At 44.8% G+C, this 22,337-nt stretch overlaps 1 protein-coding gene across 5 annotated transcripts in view; it reads left to right on the forward strand.

Moving 5' to 3' along the window:
• Positions 1 to 22,337, forward strand: part of ACSL1 (acyl-CoA synthetase long chain family member 1) — a 153,868-nt gene that overhangs the window by 94,947 nt on the left and 36,584 nt on the right. For 4 of the 5 annotated variants that reach the window (XM_029226472.1, XM_029226474.1, XM_029226473.1 and 1 more), the window contains exon 2: positions 7,810 to 8,036. In XM_029226472.1, coding sequence (XP_029082305.1) covers positions 7,842 to 8,036 — 195 coding nt within the window. In that variant the 5' untranslated portion in view covers positions 7,810 to 7,841. Of the gene's footprint in view, positions 1 to 6,090; positions 6,152 to 7,809; positions 8,037 to 22,337 lie in introns of those variants that run through there. The other variant, XM_029226476.1, reaches the window with a different exon arrangement.

The following is a 22,337-nucleotide window of genomic DNA, read 5'->3' on the forward strand; positions in this document are numbered from 1 at the left end:
TCTCTGTGAATTCACCTGTTTTAGGCCCCTGGCATAAGCAGAATCGTATGGTATGCATCCTTTTGTGTCTGGCTTCTCTCACTTGGCATAACGTTTTCAAGGTTCACCCGCGTCATGGCATGTATCAGAATTTCCGTCTTTTGTAAAGGCTGAAGAATATTCCATCGTGTGCATGCACCGCATACTGTTTATCTCTTCGCCTGTGGGTGGACGTTGGGGGTCACATCCCAGCTTTTTAAAGCCCCATGTGTCCTCGCTTTTTGTCATCCTCTGCGTTGTGTCCCACCTTTGTGTAGATTTGAATCACTGTGTGCCTGGGTCCCAGCACTTGCCTCTTAAGGTCCAGTGGCCTTGCCCTCAGCCCAGCCTCTAGTCCTGTTCTTGTGTGGAGCTGGGCAGGGACTTGACCTTCCTCGCACGGTTTCCTGGTCTTTGCATTGACAGTAACAACTCTGTGCAGTGAGGACTGTTACTACACGTGCTCTTATGGGTGACTGCTCAGCACCGGCCTGACACGTGCTACGTGCTTAACTCACAGTGGCCTCACAGACATCGTAACCTCACGCTGATTTCCCCAAACATCTTCCTTCCCATCTCCCGTGCAGCTTACCCTGTCATGCGTTCCGGATTAACTTGCTCCAAATCCTTGAGCTGAGGTGGGGAGCTGCTTCTCATCCCCGGAGCCTGAAGTCACGCTCATTTTCTTAGGCCACACTCACCTCCTGCATGCACACACAGCTCCCCCGAGACGGTGTGATGGTGTCCACAGTTTCTTTTGCACCTACTGGCACCTTGTTATTCTCTATTTTATTGTTGTTATGCAGTTTACTTCCAAGCCTCATGAATGGCGTCTGCAAGTTTTCGAAGTTTGTACCCCCAAGTGGATATTAAATCATGTACATGTCCAATAGAAGGTGAGGTTTTCCCAAACCCTCTTTCAGTCCTCACGTTAAAGTCTTACCAAGCCTTTCACACTACGGAGTGCTCTCTCGGGCACTTTATTTTGAACAACATCAGTAGAGGGGGCACCCTGTCTTTTTTTTCATTTATTTATTTTATTTATTTATTTTTGTTTGCGTTGGGTCTTCGTTGCTGCACACGGGCTTTCTCTAGTTGCAGCGAGAGGGGGCTGCTGTTCGTTGTGGTGCGCGGGCTTCTCATTGTGGTGGCTTCTCTTGTTGTGGAGCGCGGGCTTCAGTAGTTGTGGCTTGCAGGCTCTAGAGCGCAGGCTCAGTAGTTGTGGCGCACGGGCATAGTTGCTCCGTGGCATATGGGATCCTCCCGGACCAGGGCCCGAACCCGTGTCCCCTGCATTGGCAGGCGGATTCTCAACCACTGTGCCACCAGGGAAGCCCGGGCACCCTGTCTTGAAGCCACACCTGCCAATCCGAATCTTGGGTTCTTGTAGAAGTCTAAGGCAAAGAAATTGTATGCTGGCTGGGTAGTTACTTCTGGGGGTTGGACTTTACAAAGGCAAGCGTTGGATATTATTATAAAAACCTTTTAAACATCAGTTTAAAAAGCAGTGAAGTATGTGGTTTAGTTATATGAATATGGACCCATAGGACAGATTTTTTTTTTAACTGTCCTAACATTATACAGATGTGGTCCTGTGACCTGGGAGAATTTTTGCAGTGGTAGCTACAGATGGGAGTTCAAAAAATGCTTCCACTTAACCAGCTTAAGTGGAAGAGAAAAATGTGAAGATAGGCCACAGAAAACTGTTAATCCTTAAAATGTGGCTTTGGAGATTCTGAAGACCCTGTTGGAAGAAGCATGTTCAAAGACTTTGAATAAAATATTAATGAAATGTGAATAGAAAACCAGTAAATATTTCTAAAGTAATGTATATTGTTGTGTGACTTAAATATAGGTATAGCTTGGTGAATACAGAGATTGTAATAAGCAGACATTTGACCAGTTTCATCTGATCCCTAAAAGTTGATCTGTTCCAGTTGGGCATGTTATATTTGGAATCTCTTTATTTTGAGATGTATGTGGTAGTGGTGGCCGGTGGCCAGTGTGAACGGGTGAGGCCTGGCCCTAATCTTACTGGTAGAAAGTCAGTCTAGCCCTATACTTGGCCTGTGAAAGCTTTGTGTCCCGCTCTGGGACAGCTTTAAGGAGATGGGCAGGGAGTGCTTGAGTGTAGAATTACTCGGCTTGCCTCGACTATTTCAATAGAACAGTTTTCTAAAAACAAAGCATCTCCGCTCCCTTTGTCCTTTTAAAATCTTCTTGGAAATGGAACTGGGGATCCACACACAGAATCGCTTTAATGAAAATTAGGTGGCTTTAAGGTTTACTATGCTTCCTTGGGGAGGAAAGCCCCAAGGCGGCGGATGGGGATAATACCCTGTGGAACTACTTGCTCCTTGTGCCTGGGATCCCTGAGTGACCCAAGTGGTCCTTGTCCTTCTTGTGCTCAGGATGAGGAGATGGTCCAGGGGCAGCGACCGCCGTCAGGAATTCCTCCGTGGGATGGGGTTGGAACAGCAGACCTGGGCACCTCTGGGGAGCTTCTGTAGCTCCCACTTTCTACAGGGAGCCTGACTGCTCTTTCGGTTCCAGAGGGGATGGTTCAAGCAAATCTAGCTTTAGGTACTTTGCCAGCCAGGGTTAAGGAGCAAGAATCCAGCGGGTCTGGAGAGGCCCCTTTGAAAGAACAGCACACGGTCTGGCTGCTGCTCTCTTGTTGCTCTCGAGGCCGAGCTGTGCCCAGCTAGTGCCGGACACAGAGGGCACTTTCAGGCCTCTGTAAATAGCCTGTTGTGCAGGGGAGGAGGTGGATAAAGAATGGCAGCATCTCGCCAGCTTGGCTTTTTGCTACTTGAAGGCGAGACGTCAGGACTTCTTCATTTGCTGCTGCCGGGGCAAGGGTACTATTTATGTGGGTTTGTTTGAGGGCTGCATTCCTGGTGAAATAGTCCACCAAACCGCTATTATTCAGCTGGATGAAAGCTCGAGGAACTTTAGAAGGAGAGAAACATCCAGCTCACCCATTTGGGGGATTTATAAATGACACGAAGAAAATAAAATGCTAATGTAAGTATCCGTTTGCAGAATCGCAGGAGCTGTGCATGCATGTGTGTGTGTGTGTGTGTGTGTCCATAGAGAATGATGCCCTTGTGAGTCACCTCTGGCCCTGATCCACTTTTTTCCTGGTGCAAACAGAATGGTAAGAGGTGACCCTTTGTGTACAGTGGGCCTTGAACCCACATGCTCCCAGGCCAAGGTAAAGGGGTGAATGCTAGCGGTTCTGTAGGACATGGAGAGTGAGATGGATTTCAGATGCCGAGCTCTCCTAATACTGTGGCGTGTGAGTGCTGGAGGGACCTGTAGAGGCCGCCTGCTCTCGTGGTTCCTAACCTGGGGTGTGGGCTGCGGGGGGCTTGTGAGCCCCAGGTGCAAACAAGTACGTGCATGTTCTCAGTGGAGCGAGTCAGCGGCCCAGCACAGGGTAAGAATTGTTCCTGTAGAGGAAAAAGCATGAGTTTAGTTGGGTTGGTGTCCCGGTCTTGGGAGATACCTTCCGGAAGCCTTGTTAAGTGTCCAGCCTCTGTTTCCTCATCAGATTTTATATTTTGATGTTTAAGTGAGACACACGATGTGAAAGCCTTTCCAAAACACCACATTGATGCTAATTGTATCATTTAGCTCCTCTTCCCAAAGTTTGGGCAGATGGGTGCCAGGATTTCTGTTTTCTGACAGTCATGCAGTCCAGTTTCTATTCCCCTGCTCGTACATCTATTTCTACCCAGGTCTATTTAAAGGCGTCCTCTGCTCTGGTTCTTTGCAGTGAGCTTGTGCCAGGTTTCCCCCACCATTGGTACACTCCCCGTCATCCTGTGGTTTTAGACTCCAGCTTTATAGGAATTTCAAAAGACTCAACTGAGCGAGCTCACTTTCTGTCTGTGTGAGAGTAGCTATAGGGAAGGAGGAGCTGGCTGCCAGTAGCCTTGTGTGTGCAACAATACTGGCCGCTTAAGCCGGCTTAAAAGCCGACTGAATCATGTTCTTAGCAAACAGCACCATGATTATATGCCTGGGCTATAAAAAACTTCCTGAGATGGTGATGTGGAAATTTAAGAATTAGGAAAAAGATTCCAACTAGAGCACCGCTGGAACAAGCATAAAATCTGGGTTTTAACCGCTTGTTGGCAAGTACGTGAGTCTTGATACTTCTTAGAGACCTGCTGGGACTGTCTTAAGACGTGGTGTTTGTGTTCAGCTGGAGCATTGAAAGGCTATTTATTGTGGCTAATTTTCTTTGAATGTAGGTCTGCCTCCATTTCTAAATAGCCCAAGTGCCGTTTCCTTAAGAGCAGTTAAATAGCAGGGAAAAGATTTATAACGCTCCCCGTTCACATCGAAGGGTTCTCCCTTGCATGGATCTGCATGAGGCACTGCCTTCGTTCTTCCTTCCCTGTGTGGACTGTAGTTCTCCCATGGACAGCATTAGCCCATTTGTTCAGCAAAGTGGACTTGCATCTCGCTACCTGGCTGCCAGCTAAAAGGCATGAATTAAACTGCGATAGCTTTTCATCATCACCCACGAAAGATAAGAATTTAGCTGGATTGAAATCCTTAGTGTTACAGATTAGTACCTAATAAAATATTCTTGCATGGGTGCTACTGAATCAGCACTTTTCTGTTTTGTTTTGTTTAAGTTTTCTTTCCTAAACTTATTTCTAGAAATAGACTTCTTTCTTAGTATAATGCTACCGAATTAGCAATTTTCTGGGTTTTGTTTTGTTTTGTTTTTAAGTTTTCTTTCCTAGACTTACTTCTAGAAGTAGACATTTCTTTCTTAGTGCAATGCTACCGAATCAGCCATTTTCTGGGTTTTGTTTTTTCTTTTTTTTAAGTTTTCTCTCCTAGACTTACTTCTAGAAATAGACATTTCTTTCTTAGTATAATGCTACCGAATCAGCAATTTTCTGGGTTTTGTTTTGTTTTGTTTTAAGTTTTCTTTCCTAGACCTATTTCTAGAAGTAGACGTTTCTTCCTTAGTACAACGCCGTCTACTTGTAGCTTGCCTAGATGCTGAATATAATAGAATATAAAAAATTAATCACTTGTTTATGACTGTGTTTGTTTATGGGGGGATGATTTAATATTCTCACACAGGGATGTGAGTCTGTTGAACAACTCCTGTAAATTCGCACGATCTAGGTTTCATGGAAATGACTTCAGGGACTTTGGGGAGAGAGGAGGGAAGGGCAGGCTTGTGTGTAATAAATAGGGTGGGTACCTCCCCTCCAGACTCGAAGTGCTGTGAGGTGATGCAGACAGCCAGAATGATTGGAGGGAAAGGCAGGTGTGCACATTGTATGCATAAGGTTTCTGCGCATCCGTGGGGTTGCAATACTGTTTATGAAATCTGACCACTCGGGGCGAGTAAGACCTGGACTTGATTTGTCTGCTTATCCTCGAGGTCTCGGTGTAAACATCCCCTCCTCAGAGGGGTCTTCCCTGATCACTGGATCTTAACGGTGCTAACACTTACTCCACCTTGCAGACAGATACTGCTTGTTTATCTCCTGCACTAGCTGGTTAGCCCGTTGAGAGCCCAGCTCTCACTTTCTTCCCAGCTCCTAGCCCACACAAGATGCCCAGATTTGTTGGATGGCTGGGGTAGTTCAGTTCGAGTTATGAATTCATCTAGAAGAAACCTGCTGTCAGTGTACCGATAATCAGTTACTTTCTTGATCTGTCTTATGTCCGTTTGACATGACCACCCAACATCTGATTGTTCATTTCAGTGGTTTTAAAAAAAATATGCCCATTGTCTCTCCTTCTTGGGATGCTGAGCAGAAAGAAAACAGTGTCTGTCTTTGGAACTGGCACCGGCATTGACACTCACTGGTCCTGTCCCTGCCCAGTGGGGTGACTGCGCCCAGCTTCTCATTGGTCTATCCTCCACTGCCTGTTCTCTTGGGAAGTCAAGTACGGATTTTGTCTGCTAGTTACCTTTAGCCCAGTGGGCAGCAGCACAGGACTGCGCATGTGACGGATGCCCTGAGAGACCTTGGCAGGCTGGCTAAGCACCGGGTGAGCACGTCCACCCCCTACTCCGCCCCTACCCTGCGGCCTAGTCTGTTTCTGCAGTGGTGTGTCACCGAGCAGCCAGCTGTTGGTGGCACAGATGGTGAGTGGTTTTATAAGTGCTGGTGCTTTCTCTGCACAGTTATGACCTGCAGAAATGCACTTACCTGCTCCTTCTCTGTTGTCATGTTAAAGCTCAAAATTGTCTGTGTGTCTGTGTGTCTGTGTGTGTGTATGTATGCCTACACAGGGCTGTTGTAGCACAAGATTGCATTACATTGCCTCCTAGAGAACTGACGGCCAGTGAAAGCCCCTGATATTCTGCAGCTCTGTAAAAAGATATATACGGTGATGTAGATTTAAATTTGAAGAAGATTTCTATATTTGGAAAAAAAAAAAAAACGATTTTCAGTCTTGGGACCTAGCTATTTAAAAAACATAAAATAAGGAGCTCAAAAATACCGTCTGAATTAATGATAAAGGCTAACACGTCGCATTGCCAGGCAGTTTTTGAGAAAAGTCTTTCAGATCGTTTCCTAGGATTTCCTTCCCTGTACTGCCAAACATACTTTAGAGCAGTTATTCATCAATAATTTTCTAATTAGAATTATTCTTATTTGTTCTCTGTACTGCACATTAATTTTTACATTGATATATATATATAAATTGTTTATAATATTCAATTTGAGGCTTTAATATATATATGGGGCTGTTCATCTGATTTTCTTCTGTGTGTTTTGGCTTCTTAATTTTGTATGTAAACTCCTCGTAGTTGTGTCATCTTTTGTTACCTCTGTCTCTTACTGTTCTCCATGCAGGACTAATCACAGAATGTCAGTAGAGGAAATAATAATAATGCCCAACGTGGACTGAACACATTGTGGTGCCTCACACCATTCTAAGCTCTTTACGTGAACCATTTAGTCCTTATAAAAGCCCTGTGAGATAGGTGCTGTTTTTATGGTTGAGGAAACTGAGGCACAGAAAGGGCAAGTGATTTGTCCCCAGTCATACAGCTGATGAGCTGGGGGGGTGGGATTTGGCTGTAGAATCTAGGATCATAAATACTATTTTGTACTTTCTCTCAAATACTATGCTATAATCTCTCTAGATATTTGCTAGATAAATATCTCTAGATATTTATGCACACCCTTTTATTATTTATTTTAGCTATAACAGCTTGAGGAATATAAGTGACGCTGTTTTGTTAGAATAGCCAGTGCCAGATTCCCCTGCGCTTATACGGCTGCTTTTGTGGGGAAGGTGAGGGGCCCACTCAGAACCCTGCTTGGTCTCTTTCACCAGCTGGGGAGCTTGTGCTGAGCTTTGTCAGAAGAAATGGAAACTGATGGCCTTTGGGTGGTTCGGGCTACTTTCTGCTCTCTGTTCTTCTCCCCATCAGCTGTGATAATGAGAGTTGAGTGTGTTTGATTAGGTGGAAGAGAACGAGAGAGAGAATATAAGGCAAGAAAATAGTAACTTATGCCCCTTGTTGTGAACATTTTATGGCAGGAATTCTGAGTGACTAAATCTTTTTAATATGGTCAACGAAAACTTTACACAAGATGATAGAAGTAAAACGAATTCCTAAGATGTTTTTAGAAAAATGAGATTTGACAGCCAGGAAAAGACCTGGACCAGCAGCCTGTGGCTTTAATGCCCCCGATTGGTCAGCCAGCGTCGAGCTGATGATCGGCCGCGGGGAGTCTGGAGCAGCATCACGCCACCCTGGAATGAACGTGACGTTTTTCTCTCCGGCAGATATCGGTGTAGGGTGCTACCAACCCAGGACGATGCAAGCCCACGAGCTGTCCCAGTTCTTTCGGATGCCAGAGATGGTTGACTTCCGGCAGTACGTGCGCACCCTTCCAACCAACACACTCATGGGCTTCGGTGCGTTCGCGGCGCTCACCACCTTCTGGTATGCCACGCGGCCGCGGGCCCTGAAGCCACCGTGCGACCTGGCCATGCAGTCGGTGCAGGTGGCGGTAAGTGGAGCCTGGCCGCCCCCGGGCCTCTGCCTCTCTCTCCACAGGTTCCAGGCCCCATCGAAGGCGGCGTCGGGCAAGATCCTAATCACAAGGAGATATTGGTGGGGCACTTTGTAAACTGAAATGTGCTCCCCAAACAGAATTTCAGCAGTGATGAGAAGAGGAGGGCAAAAAAATAGGGTAGAGGGACACAGGCAGTGATGCTGCTTGGGTGTCTGGCCACATCACATGGAGCAGAGGCTCGTCCCGTAATCTCATGGGGCTTCTGCCCTGCGCTGGGCTCTGAGCTGTGCCCGGAGGATCCTGAGAGGGGAAAGGACAGGCACAGGGTCCCTGCCCTCAGCGGAGAAGAGGGTTGTCAATTGTTAGAGAAAGAAGGATTTCACCTGTGGTTGTCTGATACCTGGAACACATTGCACAGGGGTTAAAAAGGACTCAGGGATTTCTTTTTTTTTTTTTTTTGGCTGCATACTCATTAATTGCTTCTTTATATCAAATTTTTTTTTAGTTGAGATTTTAGAACAGTTTTAGATTTACAGAAAAATTACAGAATTTCCATAAATCCCACATCTATTTCTGCTATTATTAACATCTAACATTAGTATGGTACATCTGTTTTTTGGTTTGTTAAGCTTTTTTTTTAATTCTTGAATTTTATTTTATTTTTTTATACAGCAGCTTCTTATTAGTTATCTATTTTATACATATTAGTGTATACATGTCAATCCCAATCTCCCAATTCATCCCACCACCACCACCCCACCCCCGCCACTTTCCCTCCTTGGTATCCATACGTTTGTTCTCTACATCTGTGTCTCTGTTTCTGCCTTGCAAACAGGTCCATCTGTACTATCTTTCTAGATTCCACATATATGCATTAGTATATGATACTTGTTTTTCTCTTTCTGACTTACTTCACTCTATATGACAGTCTCTAGATCCATCCACGTCTCTACAAGTGACCCAATTTCATTCCTTTTTATAGCTGAGTAATATTCCATTGTATATATGTACCACATCTTCTTTATCCATTCGTCTGTCAATGGGCATTTAGGTTGCTTCCATGACCTGGCTATTGTAAATAGTGCTGCAGTGAACATTAGGGTGCATGTGTCTTTTTGAATTATGGTTTCCTCTGGGTATATGCCCAGTAGTGGGATTGCTGGGTCATATGGTAATTCTATTTTTAGTTTTATAAGGAACCTCCAGTGGCTGTATCAATTTACATTCCCACCAACAGTGCAAGAGGGTTCCCTTTTCTCCACACCCTCTCCAGCATTTGTTGTTTGTAGATTTTCTGATGATGCCCATTCTAACCAGCATGAGGTGATACCTCATTGTAGTTTTGATTTGCATTTCTCTAATAATTAGTGATGTTGAGCAACTTTTCATGTGCCTCTTGGCTATCTGCATGTCTTCTTTGGAGAAATGCCTATTTAGGTGTTCTGCCCATTTTTGGATTGGGTTGTTTGTTTTTTTGATATTGAGCTGAATGAGCTGCTTGTATATTTTGGAGATAAATCCGTCATCCGTTGATTCATTTGCAAATATTTCTCCCATTCTGAGGGTTGTCTTTTCGACTTGTTTATGGTTTCCTTTGCTGTGCAAAAGCTTTTAAATTTCATTAGGTCCTATTTGTTTATATTTGTTTTTACTTCCATTACTCTAGGAGGTGGATCAAAAAAGATCTTGCTGTGATTTATGTCAAAGAGTATTCTTCCTGTTTACATCTAAGAGTTTTATACTGTCCGGTCTTACATTTAGGTCTTGAATCCATTTTGAGTTTATTTTTGTGTATGGTGTTAGGGATTGTTCTAATTTCATTCTTTTACATGTAGCTGTCCAGTTTTCCTGGCACCACTTATTGAAGAGACTGTCTTTTCTTCATTGTATATCCTTGGCTCCTTTGTCATAGATTAGCTGACCATAGGTGCTTGGGTTTATCTCTGGGTTTTCTATCCTGCTCCATTGATCTGTATTTCTCTTTTTGTGCCATTACCATATTGTCTTGATTACTGTAGCTTTGTAGTGTAGTCTGAAGTCAGGGAGTCTGATTCCTCTAGCTCTGTTTTTTTCCCTCAAGATTGCTTTGGCTATTCAGGGTCTTTTTGCCTCCTTACAAGTTTTAAGATTTTTTGTTCTAGTTCTGTAAAAAGTGCCATTGTTAATTTGATAGGGACTGCATTGAATCTGTAGATTGCTTTGGGTAGTATAGTCATTTTCACAATATTGATTCTTCCAGTCCAAGAACATGGTATATCTCTCCATCTGTTTGAGTCATCTTTAATTTTTTTCATCATTGTCTTATAGATTTCTGAGTACAAGGCTTTTACCTCCTTAGGTAAACCTTAGTTAGATTTATTCCTAGGTATTTTATTCTTTTTGTTGCAGTGGTGAATGGGATTGTTTCCTTAATTTCTCTTTCTGATCTTTTGTTGTTAGTGTATAGGAATGCAAGAGGTTTCTGTGCATTAATTTTGTATCCTGCAACTTTACCAAATTCATTGATTAGCTCTAGTAGTTTTCTGGTGGCATCTTTAGGATTCTCTATGTATAGTATCATGTCATCTGCAAACAGTGACAGTTTTACTTCTTCTTTTCCAATTTGTACTCCTTTTATTTCTTTTTCTTCTCTGATTGCTGTGGCTAGGACTTACAAAACTGTATTGAATAATAGTTGTGAGAGTGGACATCCTTGTCTTGTTCCTGATCTCAGAGGAAATGCTTTCAGGTTTTCACCATTGAGAATGATGTTTGCTGTGGGTTTGTCATATATGGCCTTTATTATGTTGAGGTAGTTTCCCTCTATGCCCACTTTCTGGAGAGTTTTTATCATAAATGGGTGTTGAGTTTTGTCAAAAGCCTTTTCTGCATCTATTGAGATGATCATATGGTTTTAATTCTTCAATTTGTTAATATCACATTGATTGATTTGCATATATTGAAGAATCCTTGCATCCCTGGGATAAATCTCACTTGATCATGGTGTATGATCTTTTTAACGTGTTGTTGGATTCTGTTTGCTAGTATTTTGTTGTAGGTTTTTGCATCTATATTCATTAGTGATATTGGTCTGTAATTTTCTTATTTTGTAGTACCTTTCTCTGATTTTGGTGTCAGGGTGATGGTGGCCTCATAGAATGAGTTTGGGAGTGTTCCTTCCTCTGCAATTTTTTGGAAAAGTTTGAGAAGGATAGGTGTTAACTCTTCTTTAAATGTTTGATAGAATTCACCTGTGAGGCCATCTGGTCCTGGGCTTTTGTTTGTTGGACAATTTTTAATCACGATTTCAATTTCATTACTTGTGATTGGTCTGTTTTTATTTTCTATTTCTTCCTGGTTCAGTCTGGGAAGGTTGTGCTTTTCTAAGAATTTGTCCATTTCTTCCAGGTTGTCCATTTTATTGGCATAGAGTTGCTTGTAGTAGTCTCTTAGGATGCTTTGTAATTTCTGCAGTGTCTGTTGCAACTTCTCCTTTTTCATTTCTAATTTTATTAATTTGAGTCCTCTCCCTCTTTTTCTTGATGAGTCTGGCTAATGGTTTATCAACTTTGTTTATCTTCTCAAAGAACCAGCTTTTAGTTTTATTGATCTTTGCTATTGTTTTCTTTGTTTCTATTTCATTTATTTCTGCTCTGATCTTTATGATTTCTTTCCATCTACTAACTTTGGGTTTTGTTTGTTCTTCTTTCTCTGGTTCCTTTAGGTGTAAGGTTAGATAGTTTTTTGAGGTTTTTCTTGTTTCTTGAGGTAGGATTGTATTGCTATAAACTTTGCTCTTAGAACTGCTTTTGCTGCATCCCATAGGTTTTGGATGGTCGTGTTTTCATTGTCTCTAGGTAGTTTTTGATTTCCTCTTTGATTTCTTCAGTGATCTCTTGGTTATTTAGTAATGTATTGTTTAGCCTCCATGTGTTCGTGCTTTTTACATTTTTCTCCCTGTAATTTACTTCTAATCTCAGTGTTGTGGTCGGAAAAAATGCTTGATACGATTTCAGTTTTCTTAAATTTACCAAGGCTTGACTTGTGACCCAAGATGTGATCTATCCTGGAGAGTGTTCTGTGTACACTTGGGAAGAAAGTGTAATCTGCTGTTTTCAGGTGGAATGTTGCATAAATATCAATTAAATCTATCTGGTCTGTAGTGTCATTTAAAGCTTTTGTTTCCTTATTAATTTTCTGTATGGATGATCTGTCCATCGGTGTAAGTGAGGTTTTAAAATCCGCCACTGTTGTTGTGTTACTGTTGATTTCCTCTTTTATAGCTGTTAGCATTTGCCTTATGTGTTGAGGTGCTCCTATGTTGGGTACATATGTATTTATAATTGTTATTATATCTTCTTCTTGGATTGATCCCTTAATCATTATGTAGTGTCCTTCCTTGTCTCTTATAACATCCTTTAGAGTCTATTCTATCTGATATGAGTATTGCTACTCCAGCTTTCTTTTGATTTCCATTTGCATGGAATATCTCTTTGCATCCCCTCACTTTCAGTCTGTATGTGTCCCTAGGTCTGAAGTGCATCTCTGTAGACGGCTTATATACGGGTCTTGTTTTTGTATCCATTCAACGAGCCTGTTCTTTTGGTTGGAGCATTTAATCCATTGACATTTAAGGTAATTATTGATATGTGTGTTCTGAATTACCATTTTCTGAATTGTTCTGGGTTTGTTTTTGTAGGTCCTTTTCTTCTCTTGTGTTTCCCACTTAGAGAAGCTCCTTTAGCATTTGTTGTAGAGCTGGTTTGGTGGTGCTGAATTCTCTTAGCTTTTGCTTGTCTGGAAAGCTTTTGATTTCTCCGTCAAATCTGAATGAGACCCTTGCTAGGTAATCTTGGTTATAGGTCCTTCCCTTTCATCACTTTAAATATATCATGCCACTCCCTTCTGGCTTGTGGAGTTTCTGCTGAGAAAGCAGCTGTTAACCTTATGGGAGTGCTTTTGTATGTTATTTGTCATTTTTCCCTTGTTGCTTTTAATAATTTTTTTTGTCTTTAATTTTTGTCAGTTTGATTACTATGTGTCTCGGCATGTTTCTCCTTGGTTTTATCCTGCCTGGGACCGTCTGCGCTTCCTGGACTTGGGTGGCTATTTCCTTTCCCATGTTAGGGAATTTTTTGACCATAATCTCTGCAAATATTTTCTCAGGTTCTTTCTCTTTTTCTTCTCCTTCTGGGACCCCTATAATGCGAATGTTGTTGTGTTTAATGTCCAGAGGTCTCTTAGGCTGTCTTCATTTCTTTTTGTTCTCTTTTCTTTATTCTGTTCCTCAGCAGTGAATTCCACCATTCTGTCTTCCAGGTCACTTATCCGTTCTTCTGAGTCAGTTATTCTGGTATTGATTCCTTCTAGCGTACTTTTCATTTTAGTTATTGTATCGTTCATCTCTGTTTGTTTGTTCTTTAATTCTTCTAGATCTTTGTTAAACATTTCTTGAATATTCTCAATCTTTGCCTCCATTCTTTTTCCAAGGTCCTGGATCATCTTCACTATCATTATTCTGAATTCTTTTTCTGGAAGGTTGCTTATCTCTACTTCATTTAGTTGTTTTTCTGGGGTTTTATTTTGTTCCTTCATCTGGTACATAGCCCTCTGCCTTTTCATCTTGTCTATCTTTCTATGAATGTGGTTTTCGTTCCACATGCTGCAGGATTGTAGTTCTTCTTGCTTCTGCTGTCTGCCCTCTGGTGGATGAGGCTATCTAAGAGGCTTGTGCAAGCTTCGTGGTTGGTGGGACTGGTGGTGGGTAGAGGTGGGTGCTGCTCTGGTGGGCAGAGCTCAGGAAAACTTTAATCTGCTTGTCTAGTGATGGGTGGGGCTGAGATCCCTCCCTGTTAGTTGTTTGGCCTGAGGCAACCCAGCACTGGATCCTGCAGTGTCCTTGTCCCTGAGGTGAGCCACAGCCACCACCACCACCCCCACCTCTGCAGGAGACCCTCCAACACTAGCAGGTAGGTCTGTCTCAGTCTCCCCTGGGGTCACTGCTTCTTCCCCTGGGTCCCAATGCGCACACTACTTTGTGTGTGCCCTTCAAGAGCGGAGTCTCTGTTTCCCCCAGTCCTTTCAAAGTCCTGCAATCAAATCCCTCTAGCCTTCAAAGTCTGATTCTCTGGGAATTCCTCCTCCCATTGCCGGACCCCCAGGTGGGGAAGCCTGACGTGGGGCTCAGAGCCTTCACGCCAGTGGGTGGACTTCTGTGGTGTAAGTGTTCTGCAGTCTGTGAGTCTCCCACCCAGTGGTTATGGGATTTGATTTTATTGTGATTGCGCCCCTCCTACCGTCTCACTGGGGCTTCTCCTTTGTCTTTGGGTGTGGCGTATCTTTTTTGGTGAGTTCCGGTGTCTTCCTGTTGACGATTGTTCAGCAGTTAGTTGTGATTCTGGTGCCTCTCGCATGAGGGAGTTGGGACTTGGGGAGTTCTAATAGGATGAGGCCGGACTGGGAGCCTGCAGGGTTAATGTGGCCACAGAATTTAGGATGGGTGTGAAGAATCAAGGACATTCAAGAGGTGTGTAAGGTGGGATAGGGAGGGTGGGAGGGAGGGAGACGCAAGAGGGAGGAGGTATGGGAACATATGTATACGTATAACTGATTCGCTTTGTTATAAAGCAGAAACTAACACACCATTGTAAAGCAATTATACTCCAATAAAGATGTAAAAAAAAAAATCAGGAAAAAAAAAAAGAGACGTGTAAGGTGGAGTTGGGTGCCATGGTTGTGTTTAACTTGGCCAAACAGAAGGTCAGGCTCTCATCGCTCTAAGAACCAAGCAGAGAGTGATGTCCCGTAACGCGGGCTTACTGCGGGGGGAGGTGATCGGGAAGTCCAAAGGGAGGGTCTCAGCGCTCCTGCTCTACCTTCCTTCCCTTGAGAATCTCTTTTTAAGGTTAATAGAAAAGATGAAGCAGCCAGGTGTTCACTGGTGCTTTGACTCTTTTTTTTTTAAATTTTTTTTTTTTTGCGCTACGCGGGCCTCTCACCGCTGTGGCCTCTCCCGTTGCGGAGCACAGGCTCCGGACGCGCAGGCCCAGCGGCCATGGCTCACGGGCCCAGCCGCTCCGTGGCATGTGGGATCCTCCCGGACCGGGGCACGAACCCGTGTCCCCTGCATCGGCAGGCGGACTCTCAACCCCTGCGCCACCAGGGAAGCCCTGGTGCTTTGACTCTTCACCTACTCTCTGTAGTTTCCTGCTTTCCCCTACCCAGGTCAGAATTCATTTTCAGAATTTATGACTCGCAAAAGAAAAGCATTGGGAAACAGAGAATCACCTCATGTACTTTTAGATGTAGCAGTGAATGGTCGCCCCCCACCCCCTCCCTGCCCTCCTCTGACCTGGACTGATGGTCGAGCAGGAGAGTGTGTCCTTCCAAATGAAGCCCTGGCCTAATTAATACCTTTTTGTTATTTATAGGGTTTCAGTTCTTTGTTTCATTTCAGACAATTTCTTGGATTCATTAATGTGAAACTCTTAAAATATATAAAATGATATGTCAGTGTAATTCATGCCAAAATGTAAAAATAGAATGAACTACTACTGAGGAAAGCTGGCTTTGTATTTTATTTCTAGTTAGAAGGTAAACTTAGTATTTCACAACGTAAATAGAAGTTAATTTTTTCTAATATGTGTGAAGTTTTTGGCATCCCTTCTCTTCTGGCAGAGGACCTGGTGTCTCACCGTAGCATTGCCATCACTCTGAAAAGAGTACTTGGCCAGTATAGATTTAAGATATTTTTAATTAAGCAGTAACTGTAAAAATTTAAAAAGCCAAATTCTTATCGTATGAGAAATTGGAGAGGCACTTACAATGTGGTTTTTAAGTTCCAGTTTAGCATAAAGTCATTGAGACTTATTAAAATAATCATACATGTTCTCTGTAGAACAATTTAAAACTGCAGATAAGCAGAAAGAAAATTAAAATCTCTAATTCCATTACTTGGGGTATGGCTTCCTGAGTTTTCTCCTTGCTTATAGGAATAGATTTAGCTCTGATTTTCAGAATTTGTAGGTCTTAGGAAGAGATACAAAATTTGCTTTGCATATCTAAAAAAGAACTTAAAATATTGAATTTGGGTTTATGATACTTAGTAACATAGATACTTTTATTTAGCTAGCATCGTCATATGGACTTACATGGCAGAAAGAGTAACTTAATTCATTAAGTGTTAATCAGGAGCCTGTCTGGCTGGCACTGTTGAAGGGGCTGATCGGCCGAATAAAGCATTGTTGCTTTGTTCCCACTTTGAAGCCAAGTAAGCACCATTTGCCCATCCCCACCTTCACACCCCCCTCCCATTTTGCATAGGCAGTTTTTTCACCCTCCTCTTCCCATAAACTCTTCATGGCTGTGAGAATGAGAGGAATCTGCCCTTTGGGTTTGGCTGCATCTCATCACTACCCACACGGGCTGCTTCCCAGTCACACTTTTCTTTTAAAGCAGCAGCACAGTGGGGACTTCCCTGGCAGTCCAGTGGTTAGGACTCCACGATTCCACTGCAGGGAGCGTGGGTTCCATCCCAGGTCACGGCACTAAGATCCTGCATGACCCACAGTGTGGCCAAAAAAAAAGGAAGAAAATAAATAAATAAAGCAGCAGCACAGAGGTTCTGGATAAGTTAAAGCTTCTAAAATTTCCTTTTACAAATCAGGGTAATAAAGTGGATGTTAGCACCCGTGCTGTAAACCTGTGCAGGAAAGGTGATAGAGACACACGCTGTAGAGTAGGGCAGCGAAACTGGAGTTGGCAACGGAATCCCAAAAGTCTCTCATAAATTTTTGAGCCTGGTTTGATCAAGACCCTATTTAGAGAGCCGTTGCCCTCTGTCTGCAGGTACAGCTCCCAACCTGCAACAGTGCGTGTCCGGGAAGAATTCTGTCTTCCACAGCGTTTCTCTACTGTAGCTCCATAACTTTGAGCAGGGGATGAAAGCAAGTTTTTGTGTGTATATCTGGGTTTTTTTGGTTTTTGTTTTTTAAATCACATTCACAAGTGATGTGCAAGTTTTCCAGTTTTAGCTGGTCTCAACCTGTTCTCTGGAATTGAGATCTCATGTCCCACTCGTGAAGGTGATCTTTGCTGGAGTGACCAGAAACCCTTTGGGATTGGTCAGGGCCCAGGCCGTGGTAGTTGCAGTTACGGGGCCTAGGAGAGCATTTTGGAGCCGGAAGGGACCAGAGGGACAGGGGCAACTGTGGCCGAGGCTGGACCTGACCGCTCTGCTTGAACCAGGCGGCCTTGGGCAGCTCACCCAGCCTGACCTTCAGATTCCTCATCTGGAGAACGGAGGTGACGGGACCTTCCCTCCCGCAGTGTTCAGAGACTGCACAGATGCAAGCAGCATTCACTCGGCCCAAGAGAGGCGTTCAGTAAATGTTAGTTTCTTCTTCCATGAAGGTCTTCTCTTTGAACCCTCACATTTTATACACGAGAAAATAACTGAGCCCACAGAGGTGAAATTATACCATACAGTTAGTGGAAGTTCTGGAGCTCTGTTATGCTGCCTCATTACGGTAGTTGAAAGTTATGTACTATAACTAGGACTCTGGTTGGGAGAAAAGGATAAAGCAGGATAATAAGGAAACTTTGGATCCGTGTAGGTAGGTAAATTTGACGAGTCAGTGGCTAGAGTTTCTAAACCCAGGGGCAGACTCTTCTGAAAACAGAGTTACAGGCAAATGAGTCCAAAGGTAGTAATGGAAGGAGGAGGAGGTACAGGTAGGGTAAGAAACAGAGTCTGGGGTCCCCCACACAGGTTGGATGTATCAATAGGATCAGAAACTGTCAAGAATGAGGTGGAGGTGGGGGCCAGGGGAGGGGCAGAGCGCTGTCAGAACCTGGACAGCAGCCCGCGCGAGTTGTGGTGAGCTTCTGCCTTCCCTGGACCGGGTCGGACATAGGTGGGGTTAGAGCAGAACTCAGTGCTCATGGGGTCGTGGGCCTGGGTTTAAGGGGTTTAGGCAACAAACCATTACAAAGTATAGACGAGAACCATTGCCATTGCGGGTAGGAGGTGGCAGGAAGAGTATGTGAATTCCTCCAATTGATGAAAGATGTCTTACACGCATTGAGATGGCTATCTTCTCAAATTACGTTGGAAAGATTTTTGAGACCTACCACGAGATTATAATGCACTGAAACGAAAACTCAAGTTAACTGTTTTGTTTTGTTCTTAAAAATTAGAGAAGGGAATACATTGTAGCGAGTAAAAACGTTTTTATACCTTCCAGTCCTTAACGTTTTGGTTTTTTTGGTTTTTCTTTGTTTTTTTTTTTTGCGGTACGCGGACCTCTCACTGTTGTGGCCTCTCCGTTGCAGAGCACAGGCTCCGGACGCGCAGGCTCAGCAGCCATGGCTCATGGGCCCAGCCGCGCCGTGGCATGTGGGATCTTCCCGGACCGGGGCACGAACCCGTGTCCCTTGCATCGGCAGGTGGACTCTCAACCACTGCGCCACCAGGGAAGCCCCTTAGCGTTTTAAAGCCTTCATTTGAAGACTGTCACAACTTAGTTGAAAATGTACCTCTGGTAACTCAACCAGTCAGTCTTTAACAGAGTCACTGTTTAGACTTCTTACCAGGGCTTGGCTTAGTGTGGGTTCATACCTTTTAATATGTAGAACCAGTTCTCTGGGTATAACTCATCCTGTCTCCATGTTGGATGACTTACTTCCACCCCAGATAACCTCATGACATCCAGGTCACATGCTGGCTGGGTGACCCTTTTGCATGAAAGGTTGAGACTTAAACATTCATATGTTGGGATATATATATGGTGAGGAACTTGCCTTAGCATTTTAATCCCGTGCTGCTGAATGTCAAATATAGAGGCTGTGACACTCTGGATTCGATCCTCCCTGAGTCACAGAGTAGGTATGAGATGGGCATTCATTCAGCAAATACATGGTGTGCCCAGATCAGGCAGGAAGAGGCTGCTGCCCTTGTGGAGTGTACAGCCCAGCAGGAAGGACCACCAAGGACTCCTTCCAGCCCTGGCAGAGGACAAGGGCCATCCTCAAACTAAAAGTCACATGAGTGACTTGTCTTCATGCCATAAAACTAGAACCACAGTTCTTTATCAGGAGGAACTTGAAAGAAGCAAACTAAAGGTAGCACATCCAGCCTGTGGAAGACATGCTCAGTAAATAGCAAGGCTTTCGAATTCAAAAGTCCCCTCCTCCAGGGAGGCCTTCTTGATGCCATTGCTCATCTGGACAAACCTCTGGCCTCCCAGCTCACGTGCCCACTGTGACACGGACTGGCATTCTTAGTCCATGTGTGCAGGTGCCTATGGAGTCTGTCACTGAGTAGGATTTCCCCCGTGGCTGGCAGAGTCACACTCAACACAGGATGTGGGTGTAAAGACCTCCTTGCAAACTGGCAAAGCAGTTTCCACACGAGAAGAGAGCAGGTCGTTGTTTGAAAGCTTTTATGAAGTTCTTACCCTGGACTTGTGGAGACAAAGGGGTGATGATGGTGCCCCCCCAAAAAAAGAGTTGAACTCCTAGAAACAGTGAGTAGAATGGTGGTTGCCAGGGGCTGGGTGGGTGGAGGAAACAGGGAGAGGTTGGTAAAGGGTCCAGACTTTCAGCTGTCAGAGGAATAAGGTCTGAGGGTCTGATGTCTGACATGGTGACTGTAGTTGATAATGTTGTATCGTATAATTGAAATTTGCTGAGAGAGTAGAACTTAAGTGTCCAAAAAAGATTTAAAAGGGTAAATATGTGAGGTGATGGATGTGTTAATTCACTTGATGGGGGGATCCTTTCACGACGCGTGTGTGTATCACGTCACGTTGTCCTCTGTAGATATGTTACAGTGTTGTCAGTTACACCTCAGCAAAGCTGGAAAAACACAGCGAGGATGGCGATGCCCTTCTGGACCTGAGTGGAGGGGCTTAAGCGGCTGTTGAATTGGGCAGGATGAGGGGCAGCAGCGTCGGGACGAGCCTGAGGGGAAGCTGCAGGGGCAGAGCAAGAGGAAGGCTGTCCAGGAAGGGCAGGTGCTGCCAGATGGCGGGATCACTCACTCCTCTGACACAGCCCTGTGGGCGTGCGGAAGGCTGGCAGGGCATCTGCGAGGGGCGTTAGCCTCCTCAGGCCTTGGTCTGAGCCAGGTCCACACTAGGAGGAAGGGAGGGGGCAGCCTTGTTCCTGCAGTCATGTGTAAAAATGAACGTAAACGTGAACCTCATTCTCATCTCTGGGAAGCCTGGGAACAGTCGACTAGGAGAGCGTGTGAGACTTTGGAAGAATCCTTAGTGTGAGGCTCTGGCTTCATATCTGTCTGGGATCCTTGTGTAGATCTGTGATTAGGCATTAACGCTCACTTACTTACCATTTGTAATTGCAAGCTTCTGTCACTGTTCCCCATGGCCTGTTCTTCCCTGTGATATGATTATGCATGTGGTCAGGTAAAGAGGTGGGCAGAGATGTGCCCTTCTAGCCCCACCACTGGTGACCTTGCTGCTGTGAAATTCAGAGAATTTTCACACAGGTTTTCCAGAAACATCACAACTTCAGAGGGCATTTTCAGCCAGTTGTCCTAGCAGTTGGGGCACAGAGGGTGGGATGGAGGGGACACGGGTTTAAGCCCTGGTCCGGGAAGATGCCACATTCTGTGGAGCAGCTAAGCCCATGCGTGACAACTACTGAGCCTGAGCTCTAGAGCCCACGAGCCACAACTACTGAGCCCACGTGCTGCAACTACTGAAGCCCACGTGCCTAGAGCCCGTGCTCTGCAACAAGAGAAGCCACCTCAATGAGAAGGCCACGCACCACAACGAAGAGTAGCCCTCGCTCGCTGCAACTAGAGAAAGCCCGCACACAGCAACGAAGACCCAACGCGGCCCAATAAATAACTAAATAAGTAAATTAATTAATTAGCCTCGCCCCAAGCAAGGTCCACTCCTATCAAATGAAACATGGCAGATGTAGGCCTTCTGAGCCTCTGGGCAAAAACCCCGCCTTCACAGCAGCCTCTAAAGGGCCGAGCAAGGGTAAGGAACAGACGCGTTTCCTTCCGCCTGTGAGCTAGTGCCTCGCACGTTCTCAGTGGCCAGCACTCGGAGACGCTACAGGCAGGCTTGTTTTGCTGGACCAGTGTGTGTTTGTGGGAATTTGGATTTTGTGCCTCTGAACTCTCTCCCCTTCCACGGAGGTGGGAGGGAGCTTTTTCCCTCTTGCAGTTGGCTAGTTTTCTCTGGTGACGAGATTGACCTGTGTTTGGCGGCACAGAACTGGTTTGCTAAGTACTGAGTCGGCCTCCCCCACCCCTTAGGCAGGTCCTCCCGTCGGTACAGGGGGCGCTCAGGAAGCTGAAAACTGGAGAGGAAGCTGGGGTGGGGGGACAGGAAAGCCTCCTGAGGATTAGAGGAGAGTGATAGAGAACCAGACCCCCCCAGGTGGCCACCAGGATCTGGGCTTGTCTCCTGCAAGGTGGAGATGAACCGTGTGTGGGCGAGTTTGAACCCGGATGTCCTACAGGCTGGTCTAAAGCTCGCTCTGCCGCATTTTAGACGTGGGACTGAGACGGGAAGGTCTCCCCACCGTCTGTTTGTCCATTTTCTCATCTTCGGAGTGAATACTTCCTTCCAAACCTCCCGCAATCAGATGAGAACACCCAGCACCGGTTGTAACAGATGCTTCTGCGCCTTCTTCACTCACTGTGTGTAAAGAATCTCAGGAAGTTGGCTGGTTAAATGGTGAGCGCAAGTAGTAAACCTGAGGGTTCATGGTTGCATGGTTACATTTATGTCAACATAATGGAGGAGTCTAGGTATTTTTAAAATACCCTGTTCATTATCCTAAAAAATCTGGTTGGGAACATCACCTGTTGGCTGGTCTTGAATAAAGGCCCTAGTTTGTTCTGTCAAAGATCTCGTGTTGCTGGATAGAACTGATGGCCAGAGAGCCTCTAGGTCCCCAGATGGAAAAGTCTCTTTGTGCCTGTTTATAAAAGGCTGCAGGTGATGGTGGCCTGAACAGGTAAGATGCATGTGAAATCTACGTGCTGGGAGGAGTGTATTTTACATGGACGATATTGGAAAGAGCAAAAAGAAGTCATTTTTACCCCCGAGAACTGTGGTTTCCACCTGCTGCTTTTCTCCCTAGAGGTGGATTACATAAAATCCAGCCCAGTCTTCAGTGGCCTCTTTAGATGTTACTGGGTTCTCCCCACTCCCTCTCTGCTGTCCCTTCCTTCCCCTCCTCCCTCCCTCCCTCCCTCCCTCCTACTTCCTGCCCTCCCCCAATCCATCTCCTTAGAGGAAATAAATGGTAGTAACATAATAGGTGGTTGACTGT

This window comes from Monodon monoceros, unplaced genomic scaffold (genome assembly GCF_005190385.1).
Source record: "Monodon monoceros isolate NGI ecotype Baffin Bay Population unplaced genomic scaffold, NGI_Narwhal_1 Super_Scaffold_17, whole genome shotgun sequence".
Classification (NCBI taxonomy): Eukaryota; Metazoa; Chordata; class Mammalia; order Artiodactyla; family Monodontidae; genus Monodon; species Monodon monoceros.